The sequence below is a fragment of the Chamaea fasciata genome, unplaced genomic scaffold (genome assembly GCF_029207755.1).
Source record: "Chamaea fasciata isolate MVZ Bird 193981 ecotype frontalis unplaced genomic scaffold, bChaFas1.0.hap1 SCAF_2, whole genome shotgun sequence".
Lineage (NCBI taxonomy): Eukaryota > Metazoa > Chordata > Aves > Passeriformes > Sylviidae > Chamaea > Chamaea fasciata.
In genome coordinates, this window is record NW_027094087.1 from 48,383,737 (window position 1) to 48,398,734 (window position 14,998).

Sequence of the window (14,998 nt, forward strand, 5' to 3'; positions counted from 1 at the left end):
ATTGTTCTGGAGGAATGCCTGCTGCTTGGGCTTGCCCTGTGAAACAGGAGGGAACAGATGTGGGAGAGGAACCTTGAGTATTCTAACAGATGGAAGAGCTTAATTTGGAGTTTTTCTGAAGTAGTTTTAAGTCAGTTGGAACTGTGGGTAAATGAACAAAAAGCAATAAAATCACAAAACACCAAGATTTGCTTCTCCTCTTCCTCCCAGCAACCTGTCTAGGCTTTGGGATTTTGGTTGATGGACTTCAGTGAGTATATTGTGTTCTGTGATGCTGAATAAAAGACCGCATTTATAACTTTACATATGATTGATTCCTAAGAGAAGGAATTTTTTGTTAGCACTTGCATATTTTTTCAGATTGTGGAAATGCAGCGCCACAGTTCTTTACTAATCCTTTTTCTCCTATGGCTTAATTTCATTTTTGGCCTTGAATGTCTAGTCCCTTCTGTCATCTTGATCTGTCTTGCAGAATAAGAGGACTTTTTAAAATGTCCTGTATTTCTTGTTAGCTGTTTATTCTGGCTGTGAACTTGCTGGTACTTAGGCAGGGGGAAAACTGCAGTGTTTCTTTTATATCTGGTTGGATGATCCACGCTACACCAGAAGTGTACAGAACTTCAGCATAAACACAGTTGCAGGTGCAAAAGAGCAGTAGTTGATAAATAAGTGTACTGTTAGCCTCTTGATTTCTCTGACTGCCAAATTCACATAATTATTAGGGGAAAAGCACTTTTCTGTGCACAGGCAGACATTCTGCTGTTTTTGATGACGATATATTAATGTAAATGCAAATTACTGGGAAATCTGAGAATAAAATGGAAAATACGCAGAGTGAATTTCTGCATTAGCATAACTTACCTCATGCATTTTGAATTGATGCCCTCTTGAAATTTATAATAGATTTGGAAAGGAGATAGAAACTAAGTGGTGACAGTTGTGAACTAGCACTGAAGACAGGAAGAAGATGATAAACACTTGGAAATGATGGATAGTGTGAGAAAAGCATTTTTCCAGAGTTTTTTTTTAATACACAAGAACCAAGTCATCATCTAATGAAATACCAGTTTTAGACCAGGAGCCTAATAATACACTTTTCTGTAAGTTTTATACAAGTAAATTCCGAAGCTTCTTTCTGTAGAATGATGTAGTAAAATTTGAATGGGTTAAGAAATATGTGCCACATGTGGAAGATGAAGCTCCAGGAGAATAAATCATGGTGGTCTGGGTATGATTTCAGGCTCTGGAATCCTCTAACCAATTGCTTTACAAGAATCTGGAAAACTATATGCTAGGGCAACTAACTTGTTTTCCTTTGTTTTTCCTTGAACATTGTGATGGATTGCTCTGCAGATAGGATGACTGATCTTTGTTGTCCTGACTTGTACAGATGTTTGCGTTATCAGGGTAAAAACACTAAAGGTTCATTTCCAGAGTAGAAAAACCCCCATACTTGTTGCAAGAAGTATGAAAAGACTACTTTTCATAGAAATGAAAACAATTCTGACTTGTAAATTAATTAGTGTGTAAGGGCACCAGTGCACTTCAAGTGGTTCATCTTGTGCCTGACTGGGGAGGACTTTATTTTTCTTGCAATGGAAGTTGTGTCTGCATAAGCTGCTGATCTTCTGTGCCTTTTTGTAAAGGATTCTCGTATGTTTGAAAACTTCACAGCTTCTGTGATTCTAATTATGAAGAAGTTTGGGGGTTTTTTAAGTTGGGCTTGTTGCTCCCTGACCAGTTCAAGTAAATTTTTTGAAGGGGGGAAAAAAACCCAACCAAAAAAAAACCTGTAGCAAAGTAAAGTATTTTGCAGTTTTATAGAATTTTAGGCCTTGATGTTATTATTCTTTGAATAATATCTCTCCCTGCACTGAAGAAATAGATGGGAGGTTTGGCTTTAATTTTCAGGATTGTGTAATTAAGTTTTTAGTATCATTTTGCTAATTTTGCAAGAGCTGAACTCCTTAAAATAACTCTGCCTCTGTGAGTCAGATAAGGAATTGGAGAAGGGCATAATTTCGTTTGTTTTGTAAATAATTTTCTCTCCTTCAGAAAATTTTTAAAATATAAGAATTCTCACCAACTAGCAGTTACTAAATACCACTTTTCTTGCTTTTGTTTTATTTAGCATGTTAAATATTTGGTGTCCCAGACTCTTTTTTTTTTTCCATACTTCAGTAACTGGATCCTAATAATCCTAGTGGTCATTCTAGTCTTGTTGGACAACATCCATGCTGCTGAGCTGCCTGGATTTGTATGCATTTGCTGAAAGTGTGTGCTCTGCTTCTGGACAGCACAGGGAATGAAATTTTCCTCAGTGCAGTAATAGGCAAAAACGTGAAACTGAAAGAGAAGGAAAAAAAATCATCACTGAATTAGTTGAGGGAGAAACAAATATTTTTAATGATGTTTACCACTTTCTGGATTTTTAAGTGAATGGTTGTAACAGTGAATGCTGTTGCACTTCTTCGATTGTCCAACTCGATTATATGGTTTCACAGAAAGATTTGGGAAGTCTACAACTAGACTTTCAGGAGTTCTGCTAGACTGTGTGTTGGGACAGTTAATAGAGGACTTGGCCAGGCCTTTCCTGTGCCCTGAAAAATGAAAATACTGATTGCTCAAGTAAGTACTACTGTATAGCTAATAATGCTTCTGACAGAAGTTGTATAAAACCAGAAAAGTACTTTTAGTAAAGATTCTGCTACACAGAGTGTTTTATTTTATGTACTAATATGTGTCTATCTATTTAGATGGTTGTGAAAACTTTCATGGATATGGACCAGGACTCTGAAGAAGAAAAGGAGCTCTACTTAAATCTTGCTTTACATCTTGCTTCAGATTTTTTCCTCAAACATCCCGATAAGGATGTACGTTTGTTGGTAGCATGTTGTCTTGCCGATATTTTCAGAATTTATGCCCCTGAAGCTCCATACACTTCACCAGATAAACTGAAGGTAAATTAAATTAATCTCTCTTTCCACACCAGGTTTTTACACTCAGTGATTCATATAATTGGCTATGACTGCTTTTTCCCTTCCTTTTATTTCTGATTCAGCCTAAACAGTTCAAAGTTTTCACTTGATCTGGGGATATGATTGGTCAAGTTAATTGTCCATGACATAAAGGGCTATACAGTGCATCTTCCAATAACTCGCAGAGTTCTGGATTTGTATTGAAAATAATTATTTTATTGAACTGGTTTTGGGATTTGCAGGTTATTTTAGAAATATTGATTATATGTATAGGTTTTATCACAGTTTCTTGCAAGATAGCTAATATCTTCACTCGGGAAAATAGCCCTGCATCTCCAATTAAACTACCCAGAGTTTGCATATTTATAGATAAAGATTCTATTGAAACAAAGATAAAGTACTTTTGTACAGAGTTCAATGATTTTTGATGTGACTTGGAAAATTCTGCAATTACAAACATCACTGATCCCACTAGATGGAGATGGTTGATAGAGACATGTCAAGTTTGAAAAGACGTACAGATCTGACTCCTTTGTTTCAGAAAAAAAATAGATTTTATATTGTTTTGTGGGTTTTTTACTCTTTAAAGTAGAAACCTAACTTAGTTCCCAACTCTCAAAATCAAACTGTTCCCCTTGTGCAGTCAGAATCTAGAGTGTTGAACTGAGTTTTGGGGGAAATCTACGAAAAGACTGGTGAAAATTATGCTGAAAAATTTGTGCTTTTTTGTCTCCCTGATTTAGGAGTGCGTGTGGTCTTTGTTTATTCCACAGTAGGATAAAAATCTGGTTGTGGTGGATGGTCTGTCTATTATCTTTTAAGAGGAAATCACTCAGTTTCTCATCTAGTGGTTGCACCAGCAGTACTTCATAATTAGGGAAACAGTGCAGTTTCAACAGCTGTAGTACATCTTTTGTTAACAGACATACTGGAGAGATATCTAGGGATTTTTCTTAGTTCTGTTTTCTTAATTCTGAATTAGTGTGTAATCAGAGGTACAGCATCTACTTACCTTACTGATTGCACCATCTTCAACTGGAGATAAATATAAGCTTTCTCTACTGTGCTGTATTTAAGTCTGCTTTTCAGCTGTTCTGATTTCTATTTCAGTTTTGAGTATGTTTTCATTTGCTTGTTAGGCTTAGAGCTTTAATTTCTCTCTTTTTGAGTTGGGCTAACTAAGTTCCTCCTTAGAGTATTTGGTCTACCAAATGCTACTAAGCTTCAGATTTCAGAGTGTACAATATTGGAAGGTTTACAGTGCTAATCTCATACCTGAAGTATCAGAATACTACGACCACTGCTTGTGCAGAGCTCGGAGTGGATGAGGGACTCCCACTGCCAGCATTGAGTTCTGTAATCTGTGTGGATTTCAGAAATCAGTTTCTTGATGCAGTTTTATAAAGATGTTTTGAGAAGTGAAGAGAAGCCAAACAATAGGGATCTCTGCCTAGGGCTGCTGGGGTAGGTTTTTTGCAAACCCGTTTCCTCTGAACTCAGCTTTTGTGGTTGCAGGACAAGCTCTGATAGAAATGTCGAAGAGTTCCCTCCACTTTATGACAGAGGTAAGAGGAAGAATGCTTCCTCTTGGGTTATATCTTGGCACTATTTTTCCCAGTATTTAATATCAAATCAATACTGCAGCTGAATCTAGTCTTATATGTTTAACACCGAAGTTAAAAATGGCAAAGGGGAGTACTGAAAAGGATTAATTTCTTGAGAGGAAAAGACAAATCTTAAGTTTTTCCTTTTGCTTCAGACTCAGTGAATCTCTTTGTGACTTACATATTTTACAAGTGAGATGCTGAGAAAAGAGATTATCTCAAGTTTCCCTCTTTCATGTGTATCATCCGTGTAAATCTTACGTTCCTTGCTGATCATTGAAAGAGCATTTATAACAGGGATGGAAAATACCATGAGGAGAATAAAAACAGAGCTGGAGCAGGTTTGTTCTGCTGTGATCTTAGAACTTCTAACTTTGAGCCCTGCTCAGTCCATGTAAAGCCTAGAGCCCAAATATAGTTTTTTGGTGGGAAAACAATCTAATCACTTTTATGTGTCAGTTGAAGATGACTTGAACAGGACTGTCTGCCTGTCTGCCTGTCTCTGCTGAAATGTAGATATTAAAAAGGGTATATGGTAGCAGAACTTCAGTTATCTGAAGGTGTTCTCTGGTGAGAGCCATGGCTCTGATGATTACTGAAGCCATTATGTAGTTAATTGACATCAAGGCAGCAGTCCATAAAAGAAAAAAAATTCCCTAAAGTTGAAGTATGAGCACTTTTGTTTCTTAAGTCTGGATTCTAATGTAGACTTGCTTTATGCAGTCTCATGCGAAAACATATTGTCCCATTTTGAAATTATTGCAATTTTGTGGCTGCAGCCGAAGTTTATTTTAGCCTGTGTTTTGAATTTCTAAATGCATTTTCAAGTAGTATGTTACGAGTGCTTAAAAAAGGGAAAGATGTTTGATCATAGTACATGAGATACTAAAAATTAGTGAGTACTTCTGAATTTAGTCTGTCTTGCTTTCTTTAAATAGGAAAAAATAGTTTAGTACTAAATGCTTACTTTTTCAAACCATGCTGTTATTTGAAGCATTCAGGTGTTGGACTTACTGTACATGTATGCTATTTATTAATGTCTGTAGTTATGTACAGCACAGTGATGAGAACTTTCTTTTGGAAAATTAGTAGACTCTTTGAATCACATTCAGTAGGTGAGTATTGCATACTGAGCTGCAGGATGAAAAGTAAGATGCTTAAAAGAACTGGTTGAGATTTGCCTCTACAAGTAAAGTTTAACAGAAATAATTAGCATAGAACGTGGGTTCTGAGATTAAATAGTTTTTATGTTTGGCATTGGTCAGTCTGTCATGTGCCCTCTTTCTTCTTCAGTTGATTCTTATTATTCCTTGAGACTCAGTTTGTATGTCTTCTAAACTTGACAGAACCTTCCAGTGTACCTGTTTTCCGTAATACACCATTCATTTTGGGTGGGGTCTGCTAGTGTTCAGGCACTAATTTTTAAAGGAGGGATTCTTCAGATGGGCTTTTGCATGGGGACTGAATGCTCCTGAGTGGTTGGAGACCATTAGATGTGTTCTTCGTGTCTTTTGGTTTAATTTCAGCTAAAAAGTCTAGATTGTGTGCTCTGTAAGGGATCTGAAGTGTGAACCAGACAGTGATCCTTCTGATCATCCTTAACTCTTCAAAATCAGTTTCAAACTAAATTAAAACATGAATGTAGCTGTATCTCTCTAAACAGTGTGTTCGCTGTGCTTTTTTGCCAAGAGTTGGTGATGTCACATGTAATCTAGTTCTTGATTTTACCTAGATCCACAGTAAATGCTCAGCTTAATGATTAAGGCTGGATTTTGTTGTTACAGTGTTGGAAAAAATGAAACCCTATTCTTATCTTTTGTCTGTGTATTCTTCTTGGGGGACTTAGGGGAAATTGTCATTTTGAAAGTGTTATAGATAAGTCTTATAGACTACCTGTAGGATAGGTTTTCAGAATTAACAATAAGGCTCTTGTATTTATTATGACACCATTATACCTTTTGGAAGTTATTTGATTTACACCTAGGTTTTTAGATGAAACATAGATACAGTTGAGGCTGTGAAGAGTATTTCTGGTGATACTTATTTCTAAATATTTAGAATTCATATAGTCAGATTAATATAGCTGTAGTTGTGATTTTCCAGCTGTTAATTATCTGAATGTTAAAAAAAAAAGTTAAAAAGATACCTTCCTGTGTGTTTCTATTCTGTTCATAATTGACTATTTGTTCCTTGTAAACTGCTTCAATTTACTCTGTGAGACTTTCTGAAGGAGTCTTCTGGTGGTGAAAGTTGATAGAAGAAGCAGGAAGAACTTGGTTTATTAGTTTTGCAGGAGATGTTATCTGTGTCATTATCCTGATGACTGAGAAATGCACAAACAATACAGAGTGAACATATAAAAATACTCTTAGAAAAGGTGTAGGTGGCTACTGCTATTTTCCCCTTCTTTTGAAACTTGTAATATGAAGTGAAAATATTAAATTCATTGTCCTGCTGAATAATAATCTCTTGACTTCTGCAGCCAGACAGTTGCAGCTGTGTTTGTTGAGTGCTTTTCTTTGGAAATGAAAAACATTTGTTTCCTTAGGAAAAGGTTACTTTCTCAGTAACCTTTTGAGAGTAACCTTACTGAGTAACCTCAGTAATGAAGTATTTTAAAATTACTCCTTGACATTTTCCATTATGTTTTTGTAGATGATCTTCTTTTGGGTAGTGAAATAATGTCTGTCATTGCTGCATATCTTGTAGTGACTTAATAATGTCTAAGTGACAAGTAACTTTGAAAGGTATTGATTTTATTTTGAAGGTTTAATTGCAGTTGATTGAATAACTAGCACTTCTTTTTTTTCAGGATATATTTATGTTCATAACAAGGCAACTTAAAGGTTTAGAAGATACAAAAAGCCCCCAGTTTAATCGATACTTTTATTTGCTTGAGGTAAGCTTCATAACTTTTCACAATAACTGTTTAACATGGTCTTTCAATTTAATCTTGTATTAACTACTCGCTTTATTTTTTCCTGTTCCAACACAGAACATTGCTTGGGTCAAGTCTTATAACATATGCTTTGAATTAGAAGACAGCAATGAGATTTTTACACAGCTGTATAGAACACTGTTTTCTGTAATAAAGTAAGTATTTTCACCCCAAATTACAGTATATTATTGCATGATTGAGGTCGGTGACTTCTAACGTAGCTGTTCAGAGTGACTTTCAGCATTAATGACTGTAGTTTTGTAATTTAGTTTTACTACAGGTAGCAAAACTGTCAGTTTTATCTGTTTTAATGAAACAAGACACAATGCACATCATCTTCTTTTCCTAAGAAACTTAGCTTTGGTTGTCATTTACTGCATTTACTTTATTCTGTTCTTGAAATTGAATTGTATAATATGCAATTCTAAGGAAGTTGGAGGATTATTGCTGTAAAAAACGTGGGTCAGAAAGTAGTGGATACTACTGCTAGTGGTAGTCTAGTATTTTCCCTTTGCTCAAACCAGGTCAGCTTGAGCAGATTGCCCAGAACCGTAGCCAGTTAGGTTTTGGGTATCTCCAAGGATGGAGAGGCTGTGCCCTCGTTGGGCAACCTTCTAGAGCTCAATCATCCTTTTGTTTAAAAAGCTTTTCTGTCTGAATGGTATGTCTTGTATTTCACCCTGCGCCCATTGCCTCTTGCTCTGACTGGACACCACTGAGCGCGTGGTGTCGAGACAGTCTTGCCCTGTCTTCTGTACTCCCAACATCAGGTATTTAAACTTAATGGTAAGTTCTTGCCTAAGCCATCTCCTCTCAAGGCTAAAAAAAGATGACAGCTCTCAGTCTCTCCTTCCATGAGAGCAGCTCCAGGCCCTTAATCATCTTATGAACCTTTGGTGGACCGAGTCTAGGATGTGTGTGTCCCTTTTGTGCTGGGAAGCCCAGAACTGGACACAGCACTCCAGAGGAAGTCTCCCCAGTACTGGGTAGAGCAGAGAGATGTTCTGATACACTGTCTTGTCATGGTAGGCACAGATACAGTCTTACTGCAGTAGTGAATGAGGAGAACATGAAATTTAAGAATGATGGTATATGCAATCCAGGAATTGAAGTATTTTGATTTCTAAGAAAACTTGTGATTTGCTGATTTTTTTCCTTCTTGTTTGGCATCACCACAGAGAGTACTCTGAACAGAAGTTGTACTTTATATAGATACTACACTAATGATTCTTGTTTTTAATTTCAGCAACGGTCATAACCAGAAAGTGCACATGCACATGGTTGATCTGATGAGCTCTATCATTTGTGAGGGAGATACTGTGTCACAGGAACTTCTGGATACAGTGTTAGTTAATCTAGTGCCAGCACATAAGGTAAGACTTAGTGGCTTATGTTTTGTTTTGTTCTATAGTTTTTTGGGGTTTTTTGTAATCGTGATTTCTTGGATGTATGTGTTCAGATATGTAGGTCTAATTGAGAGAGTGGGTACAGGATATCTCTGTATTATCTGGATTTCTTTTAGCAAACAAGTAATTTTAATAGAAAATTCTGTCAAGTTTCATTGCTCTGATATGCTTGCCATAAGGAAAGTATCAGTGGTCACAGTAATCCAAAAGGTTGAATATCATATGAACTTAAACACAGATTTTCTTATGTCCCATCAATGCCGGAAGAACGGAATAGAGAAGTTACATATATCCTTTGAAAAGTTTCGATTCATGTAATGTTGTGTCAATAGTTCAAACTAAGATGCTGCCCTGAGTGGGAGGGAAAAAGTTATGACTGCTGATCTGTAATTGGCTCTGTTGTGTTTCAGAAATGTTGGCTTGGTGTTATTGTTAGGTTTCTGATGCAGCCGTAGAATGAAAACTGTGTGCAGAAGTGGTGGTTCCAGAAGAGCCCAAGGAATGGCTGTCTTACTTTAAGTAATGATGTCATGTTTAAAAAAAAGTCTCCTATAGATGAACTAAAGGAAAAACTTCAGAACTGTGCATGTGTTGTGCTACTTAAATGTTTAAAAAGCATTGAAGTCCAAGTCCTTAGTTCAGGAATCTAACTGTCCTACTGAAATCTCATGGGCTACTCACTCGTAAAATGTGCATGACAAAAAAAGACTTCAGGGGATCATCTAGGAAATGTATCTTTAGCCATATTTTGGACACTTCTAATAGCACTTTTTGTTTTCTTTCTTAAATTATGTTCAGGAAAGTGCTAACTACTGTAGTTTCTGAAAAGTGTAAGGTTAAGTGGTTATTAACGGAGAGATGCTTTGGAATGCCTACTAGTGTGCCTTTACTACTAGCCATTAATTGCAGTAAATAAATAGCACATAAATTATTTTCTATTGACAGTGAAAGAATAAGTGCTTAGTATAGGTCAGTATTTTTTTTTCACCACTAGAAATGTTTTAGCTGTGTCCTTCAAGGAGTCTAATACTTGTGTGCCAGGACTAGACTGAACTTAGTGTGGCTATAGTCCAGGTTTATGAAGTAAAGCTTTGGTATACAAAGAACAAAAGCAAGAATATGCAAAATACTTCAGTTTATGTTTTCTCAGTTATTAAGAATCTATTGTTTCATTGTGTCATCTCTGTTCAACTTGATTTGACTGTACTATTTTTATGTTTCATGTTTAATAAACTGACTCTGAGTTGAAGAATTTGCATCCTGTTAGGATGCCTGTAGCATTAAAACAATTCCGTTTCATAGTGCATTTAAAATTACTGACTGAATATTTTAATAAGGGTAATATATTTGGGGGTTTACATTTTCTGCTGCTTATCTTTTAATCAAAGTCTCTCTGTGCATAGGATGCTCATTTATAGCCTGCTTTCTAACTGAAATAGTTATATGATGTCAGACTGTATTCTGGCTACATTTACCCTTATTTTTTCTTGTTCCATACTAATGGAAAGGAGCTTCTTATATTTTTCTGTTTCATCTCAAAATCTTCACATAGTGAATTTTTTATTTAAAATTATTTAAAATTTGGGTTCTCTAACTACTTTCTGTGGCTACTGCTGTCAAGTTGGAAAAGTGTAATAAATTCAGAGTTGAGAAATTTTCCACTTCCCCAATGAGCACAAAACTAGAAGAAGATAAAGAATACGGTCCACCATAAAAAACAACTGCGTCTTGGCTGACCTCACTGTTCAGCTGTGTGGGCTGTGGAAAAGGGAAATTGAGTCATCAGACTGGCCGCCAAAAATGGCATAAGGGCAGACATCGGTGTAATGGTCTCTAGGGAATCCCTAGATTTCCTAGGGACCAAAAAATATTTTGATGGAGTGGAAGGAACGTAGATGTGCTACAAGCTCAGGTTTGAAGATGATCAGATTGCGAGATTGTTGAAGATAAGACAGTTCTATCCGTAGAAAGTGACACATGTATGTGGTGTATTTTTAATACGCCCAAAAGGAAGGTTGTCTATGAGAGGAAATGTGTAGTGGCCTTGTGAATTGAATGGCTGCACTGTAAAAAAGAGCTGTATTGGTAAAAGAAGACTGAGCTCCTCAAATCTCAGTCTGTATAATTTTTCTAACCTGTGGTCTGTAAGTATGTGTTGGGACAGAAGTTCATCCACTGGCTGAAATTCAACAGTAGACAACTTGATGCAGAAATTATGTGAATATTTTTGAGATGTAGTAATTGGATGAGAAGTTTACAACAGGTTAATTCAATACTGTTGCCCCTTAAACAAGACAGTATTTTTCCAAAGATGAAAAATAGATATGGTCCGTAGCCCTGTGTAGTAAGTGTAAAAAGCAATGGTACTTGCAGGATGGCTACAAAAAGTTTGGCATAAGGAGCATATACTGGGCACATGATAGATTATCAAATGTCTGTATACCATAATTAGTAGTCACTGAAGTAGTGACAACTCTAAACTACTCTATCTCCCTTGAGTTTGTCATCCATCTCACTTGGTCAGGATAAAAGCTGTACTAACCTAAACCTGAATGAATGCAGCTGACACCAGTATCAGTAAAGAGGCATGCTGGAGTGTGCACAGGCTTGCTTGACTAGTACAGCTGTCAGATAAGCCAATAAAATGGCAAGCTTTGCTTGTCTGACCGTGTGCTTAACTCTTTAATTTTGATGCTGAATTATTTTTTTCCTTTTGTAGTTTCTCTTCTATTGACTCAAGTGAAATTCTTTTGATAGGATTATATTAAGACGGAATGAATTTAAGTGACCTAAACCCAGATAAGACCTAGAAGCAAGGGAGGAAGTAGTTAGTATAAAAAGGCGAGAAAAATTAATAGTTTTCCTTTCCCCTTTAATGATCTTTTTGTATTATAAAGCTTTTATGGCAGATCTGCAAACGATTTTGTGTTTGTGCAGTGTATTAGAAGGCAAACTGTATTTGATTTCCTTGGGTGTTTGCCAGTGTTCCATTTTCAGCCTCAGGACTGCTACAGGGAATTCCACATTGCACATCCCACATGCTTTACATGCCTATGTTTTAGAAAAAGTGATATTGATAATTAAATTCTTAACTTCTCTCCTAGGAATTTGCTTAATATTTAGTGTTATCTATCTTGGCAAGACTTTAACTGAGCCTTTTTTTTGGTCAGCTGTCCTTAAGAATCTACTTACCTTTCCCAGCAGAACAAGAGAATCTCTTGGAACTGTTCAGTCAGGTGCTCTTGGTTACTAATTCAGCTGCTGTGCCATTGATCATAAGAATAAAACTGAAGATGCTTTTCAAATTCCAAGAAAATAATATGTGAAAATCCATGCTTTTCAGGAATATTTGCACTAGATACAGACTTAACATTTGATTTTCCTCCTAAAGCTACAAAAGAAATGCTGGATTGATGCTAGCTTAGTCATCTTCTGTACATAAAAATAAAGGGACATGCATTTGTTTTCTGTTGCCTTTTTTCTTTTTAAGAGATGGACAAAAAAAATTACTTCACTCTCGTATTTTTTGATCTGTGTTAAATTGGTTATTGGAAGGTAACTGGAAAAAGATAGAGCTGAGAAGAAGTCAAGTGGGTATGAACTTCAGACCCCATTGTACAAAAACAAATGATTTCAGCTCTGTGGCATACTCTGCTGGAGAATATTGTCTGTATAAGCACAAAAATGTGTGTGCCATACTGTTAGGGAGGTTTGCCACTGCTTCTGTCAAAAAGTAGAAGTTTGTCATTTTAGAGAAAAGCAGGTATGAAAAACGAGTTGGCAAAACTGTTCATGTCTTCCCCAAGTATAAAAAGCTTGAAATACCAGCAACAAATGCCTTAAAATCATGGTAGAAATTTAGGCAAAGGAGAGAATTTGTGGTTGACCAAGATAGCTTCTATTCAGATGTTATTGCTGGAGATCTCCCAAGGTTTTAAAAAATGTAAAGGTTCTCCACTGTGTATTAACATTCTTTTCTGAAACAAAACTGGATGTTTTTGGGGGAGAAGTCTGGTTCAGATGTTAAATGTCACTTCAGTTTTCTTGCAGAAGATTTGTGTTCTGCCTTCTCAAGTGTGGTTCTTTGGTTTCTGCTTATTAATCAATATTTATTTTGTTTTTTTCCTTCAAGATGTAGAAATTGCTAATGATTTTTTAAAAATAATGTTGCCAGCTGATGGCTTTGTTTCTACCCCACTCAAGGCTCTAAAACCCTTATGCCTACTGGATGCTTACATGCTCCTAAAGGCATCCTGATTAAGATAATTGTCCCCATCGTGAGGGCTTTCCTAAATCATTAAAAGGTCTTGAAATGCATGTCAATTTTCTTTCCAAACATATGGAAAGATTGTAAAGATGATAGTGCTAGGAGAGCTTATCTAAAAACAGAAAAAAATTGTTAAATTCCTTTTAAAATTTCTCCTTCAGGACAAGCAAGTTTAGGATATTTTTGTGACTGTTGAATTAGAAGGTTTGGTTCTGTAAAAGGTCTTTGAACTTGGTAAAGGCTGGGCTTCTCTTGTTTTCATTTCACCTAAGGCAGTGCTACTTTTGCTTGTTTCTGCTTTTATCCTGAAGCTGGAAAATGAGAAGAAAAATTCTCATATGCTTTTAAGACTTCTTTGATATTGTTATTTTCAGAAAGTGGGGCCTCTGGACATTTGGGGGCCATGATTATTGGCACTATTAAATCAAGTACATGAGGCATTGAGGCCGCTTGTGCTCTATAGAGTATTTTTTCTCTTTAGAGCTTTTTTTAGATAGATATTTGCATTACCCTTCTTTCTTACTCAGGGCTGCAAATAACCACTTCTAGCGTTTATCTTGGGAAACATTAAGCTTTGAAGTGAACTGCTGGGCAAAAGATACAAGCTGAAACTGTATTTAATGTGAATCAGAATAGATTTACCTGTTGGAACTCTTCTGTGCTAGGTCTGCTGTTTTGACTTGTATACTAAATCAGATCTTGCTCATGATCCAGAGTTCCCTCTCAACCAGGTGAAAGTGGTTTTCCTTGTGTTGCTGGAGTTGAACTGTGAAGTCAAGAAGGATCAGAACAAGAATTGCAAGTGGCATACATTCATTCCTTGTTATAGTTATTTGTGCCTTTTATTTCCTGAATCATTATGATTCTGAATAACAGAAAACAAATGATTCCAGTGGAAATACCTCTTTTTTTTTTTTTTTATTGTGACTATGAAGAACATTCCAGCATGCAGTGTTTTCTCTTTTCTGGCACATGGAACAACTGTACACTTTTGTAATAGGATGAAAGTATTTTATATATTAAAGTATCTCTCCAGAATTGGAATTTTTAGTCACCGTCTGTATTGGCTTTGAGTAAGACAGACACCTCAGGCAATGAGTCTCTGTAGTGTTTCACGTTCAGTCACCGGACTTAATTCTATCAGTAGGCAAGTCAAAGACTTTTATTGTTTTATATTTTCAGAAAATATTAATCTCTTCTTGCTGTTTAAACTGCTGTTTAGAAGCCTATAGTTCCATAGGGTTTTTAAATTTCAGGCAGTATTCTCCATATCTTTGCAAATCCTCTCTTTCATTCAGACAACTCTAAAGAACCAAGAGTATCCAGGTAAAGAAATACTCTGGGTGTGGCAAGACATCTTGTGTTTGCATTTCATTGTGCTAAAAGAAGTTCTCTTCCTTCTATGGTGAGAAGTATTTTTAAAAAGCAGGCACAGACTGCCCCCTTTTTACTGTTGAATTATAAGCTTAATATACTGAGTTTTTCAAATTGCAAGACTAATAAAAATTGTGGAATCTATATTTTTGTAGAGTTTTTTTAGCTGTTAAAATACTACATATTCTTGTATATTGAGGACTTTTTTCTTCGTTTTTCTCTGTGTTAATCAGCTCTGCCAGTGGGTGTCACAAGGGCTGAGTTGCATTTTCTTCTGAAAATTTTTGAAAAATAATTGTGATATAGAAATTGGAGAAAGGATGTAACAACTGGAGCGTGGAGAATGTGTGCAGGGAAAGGGAGAAAACAATGATAGAGCAATAACCCAATTAGACAAATGGAAGGGTAGGCATGTTGAAGAGGGGGGTATG

At 36.2% G+C, this 14,998-nt stretch overlaps 1 protein-coding gene across 3 annotated transcripts in view; it reads left to right on the top strand.

The window, feature by feature from the left end:
* PDS5B (PDS5 cohesin associated factor B) overlaps positions 1-14,998 on the top strand; it is a 98,797-nt gene that overhangs the window by 21,117 nt on the left and 62,682 nt on the right. For all 3 annotated transcript variants that reach the window (XM_066175989.1, XM_066175987.1, XM_066175988.1), the window contains exons 3-6: positions 2,757-2,960; positions 7,395-7,481; positions 7,578-7,675; positions 8,767-8,893. In XM_066175989.1, coding sequence (XP_066032086.1) covers positions 2,757-2,960; positions 7,395-7,481; positions 7,578-7,675; positions 8,767-8,893 — 516 coding nt within the window. The remainder of the gene's footprint in view (positions 1-2,756; positions 2,961-7,394; positions 7,482-7,577; positions 7,676-8,766; positions 8,894-14,998) is intronic.